The following is a 3,173-nucleotide window of genomic DNA, read 5'->3' on the forward strand; positions in this document are numbered from 1 at the left end:
GTGTAATTGGGGCATCATCCCTGTCCACGTTCTAATTGGCGGGAAATTGTTAGGGCGAATATCTGTGGAGCTCTAAGCTTTACTATTTATACTTTTTAATGTATCAGTTGAGTACAGTTCACACAGTTTCGAACTAAAACGGAACAAGAAGAAGAATCATTTAATTACGTAACGTAGACACGTATACGTAAGAATAGGTGAAGATTAGAAAGATTAGAAATCAAGCTCGACGCTTGATAAAGATTGATTGTCGACACCGTCGAGCGTAGAGTTGGTGTATTTTGTTTTTGATATGTCTCCAACCTGAATCAGGATCACGAGATACGTGGTGATCGACCCGACTGCCTAGAAAGAAATAACAAATAATCGTCTAAGCATTGATCGAACCGTTCGATTAAAAATGAAGAGAAACTAGAAGATCTACTCCTTGGATAAACGTGTTGCCCAACTCGAAGAATCCGCAGGCAGTGAACACCAATGGATTTTGTATCAGCTGCAACGTAAAGTCTTGTATCTGAAACAAAATTATATTTTATTCGAATAAATGAACGTCTGTTTTTCCAAATGCTCACCTCCGCTCGAAATTCTTTGCTAGTGGACGGCTCGTAAAGTTCGCAAACAATGTCGCCAATGTCTTCTGCCTGTGAAAAACGAATAGCATGTAAGGGATAAAAAAAAATAGTAGAATATCTTCCGAAGTAAGATCATACCTCCGTGCTCGTTTTAGTACACGCGCGGTTCACGTAGAACATTTGCCAGACGTTGGTGAAGATACAGCACAACGTGGGTATCAACTGCTGCAAAAGCTCGTCGGTAGTCAAATCCAGCCATATGATCCTGTAAGATGTGTAGAGCAAACCGATGGTGAAGATGGACGAGAGGGTCATCATTATTAGGATCTGTATCCCGTAAGAGGCGTTGATGATTCTCGAAATCTTGATTAGCTCCAGATGCATTTGCCTTTCGAAACGATTAGTTCCGAATGAAAATGCGTTTGTAGGTAGGAAAGGTTCGTCGTTATTGTATTTTTGAATCTCACTTTACCGCCCTCATCGTGCTCGCGTTCCCGTCGCTTCCCTTAACGTCTCCGTTCCTGAGCGAAGTGAACTTTTTGTTCTTAAAATCGTAATTCATGGCGAGAACCCTTTTATGCTGCGGTGAATCGTTCGTAGTGGTCAGCATGCCCCGTAACAATTTGTTCAGCTGGCCAAACTTCAGCTTCAAATAGCTGTATATATCGTTATTAGTGAACAAATGAAGAAACACTTGAACGGATGAAAATTTCCTACTTGATCCAGATGCAGAAGGACGCGCTGCAAACGGTTATGTTTATCGAGGAGATGACCGCAATTACGGTCAGCGATAATTTGATAAGCACCGGTGTCGATGGTTCAAAGTTGAAATAGTACACCACCGCCGTGTAAAGGAACATGCTACATCCGGACAATGTTAAACACGTGATCTGGTATTCGAACAAATCGTGGTACTTGTTCGGCAGCCCCATTGTTTCCAGTTTCCGATTGCACGATTCCAGGAGCGACATGGCCGATCGTAATTTCTATTAAAAGGCCAAAAGCATATTTCAGAAGAAACTGTTGATAATAAGAAACAATAATATTATCGTACAAGTAGGAATACCTTTGCGTTGTACCTGCTGGCGATCACCAATACGTTCAACGCAAACATGTTCAAACCGAAGACTATCCTCAACAATGCCTGGGTGCCGTTGAACGTGTAGATTACTACGTACTCGGTGAAACGCGTTAGCCAGTAAGAACAGGCCGTGTTCAATATCAGCAGAGAGCAGACGGTGTAGAGGTATTCGAAGAATTTGGTGAAACGTTTCGATTCGAAGTTGAACTCGGCCATGCCAAGGAGGAAATTAATCCAAGACAAGGGCAAGATCGCGTGGTTGATCGTTTTCGGGTCGTACATGTTAACGTTTGTTCGGTTAGCGCGCGACTTTCTTTCACCACCCGCTTATTATCCCGTTCGAACGCGCGACAATTGCTCGCTGCCGGTGCGCCGATCGATATCTCGTTGCACCATTACTTGGCGATGGTTAATCACGAGAGTCCATCGGATGGGCTGATTAATATTGCATTTTCCTTCGACTCGAGTAGGAAATTACCCGCTTCTTTTGCTTTCCAGGGCAAATGAATGATGAGAAAAATAGAGAATTTAACTATCATTTTTCTTATTAGTTATTGCCATTTTTATTTTTAGCTAACCTTAACGTTCGATAAATAACATTCCAATTTTTAAGAAACACACATGAAATTTTACATGGAACGTTACTGAACTAACTACTGAACGAACTACTGAAAATCATCTACTGAAAGAGATCTGAGAAGCAATTTTAAACACCCGCATTCGTTTCATTCGCGAGCATCCTCGACTTTTTCATTGTCGCGTCGTCGCTCCATTGTATCATCACTATCGCATTAGTTAACACAGCGTAAATACACTGTAAAAGTCACGTGGTCCTGATAAAAGTGCTGGAAAACGAATGAATGCTCTACGAGCAAAGATGTACCAACCTGGCAAACGAAGCCGTAATTGAACCAAAGAGAAGCGCACTGCAATTTTCCAACTCGCATGCACGATATTTGGAAACAGAACTGGACCATCTACGAAGACATTTTTTACGCAAGCGTACGTATTGTAAACTTTCTTAAATTCTCTTACCTCGTCTTTGACATGGGTGTCTTTTTCGTATAGAGGGGAACGATGAATGATTTCAATTACTTTATTTGTCTGAAAATTGAATCGATCGAATCCTGCGTAAACTATCGTTTAAAAATCAATCAATTAATTTTATTCAAACTTCTTTAACTTCTTTAATATTAATAATTCCAATTGTTCACCTGACTGGTTGCGTGTTCGCAATTGTAGCTTACTATGGCAATCTTTGCGAAATGGTTAACAACATCCAGAACGTACACGATGATCTCGTAAAATTTTTCAAAGAATTTGTTCGGTCTGCTCAATTCCATGTACACGTAATAAATAACGACAGTCGTATAAACCAGCATCATGAAAACGTGAGATAGTATCTGCGTCTCGAATAAACGGTTGAACATCTTCGACATGTAGCACAGTCGCAGATGCACGAATCTTGCGGATGTTGAAATTTTCTCATTTTTTCAACGATTCACAGTGATTTTCCGAAT

The 3,173-nt window shown here is 40.8% G+C and overlaps 1 protein-coding gene across 1 annotated transcript; it reads right to left on the reverse strand.

Moving 5' to 3' along the window:
• Window positions 1-213: 213 nt before the first annotated feature.
• On the reverse strand, window positions 214-1,935 carry LOC143430686 (uncharacterized). The gene is made up of 7 exons (XM_076907065.1): window positions 1,639-1,935; window positions 1,290-1,558; window positions 1,040-1,228; window positions 711-960; window positions 573-641; window positions 425-514; window positions 214-345 (listed from the first exon to the last, which is right to left on the reverse strand). Exons 1-7 carry the CDS (start codon window positions 1,933-1,935, stop codon window positions 214-216), a joined length of 1,296 nt encoding a protein of 431 aa, XP_076763180.1.
• Window positions 1,936-3,173: the final 1,238 nt, after the last annotated feature.

Source organism: Xylocopa sonorina, chromosome 15 (genome assembly GCF_050948175.1).
Source record: "Xylocopa sonorina isolate GNS202 chromosome 15, iyXylSono1_principal, whole genome shotgun sequence".
NCBI classification, from domain to species: domain Eukaryota; kingdom Metazoa; phylum Arthropoda; class Insecta; order Hymenoptera; family Apidae; genus Xylocopa; species Xylocopa sonorina.

Bases quoted from the DNA above. Each gene is read 5' to 3' on its own strand.
- LOC143430686 (XM_076907065.1), bottom strand. From the start codon at position 1,935: ATGTACGACCCGAAAACGATCAACCACGCGATCTTGCCCTTGTCTTGG. The intron at 961-1,039 runs GTGAGATTCAAA...TCGTTTCGAAAG, and splicing joins AGCACGATGAGGGCGGTAAA to GCAAATGCATCTGGAGCTAA. The intron at 346-424 runs GTAGATCTTCTA...ATTTCTTTCTAG, and splicing joins GCAACACGTTTATCCAAGGA to GCAGTCGGGTCGATCACCAC.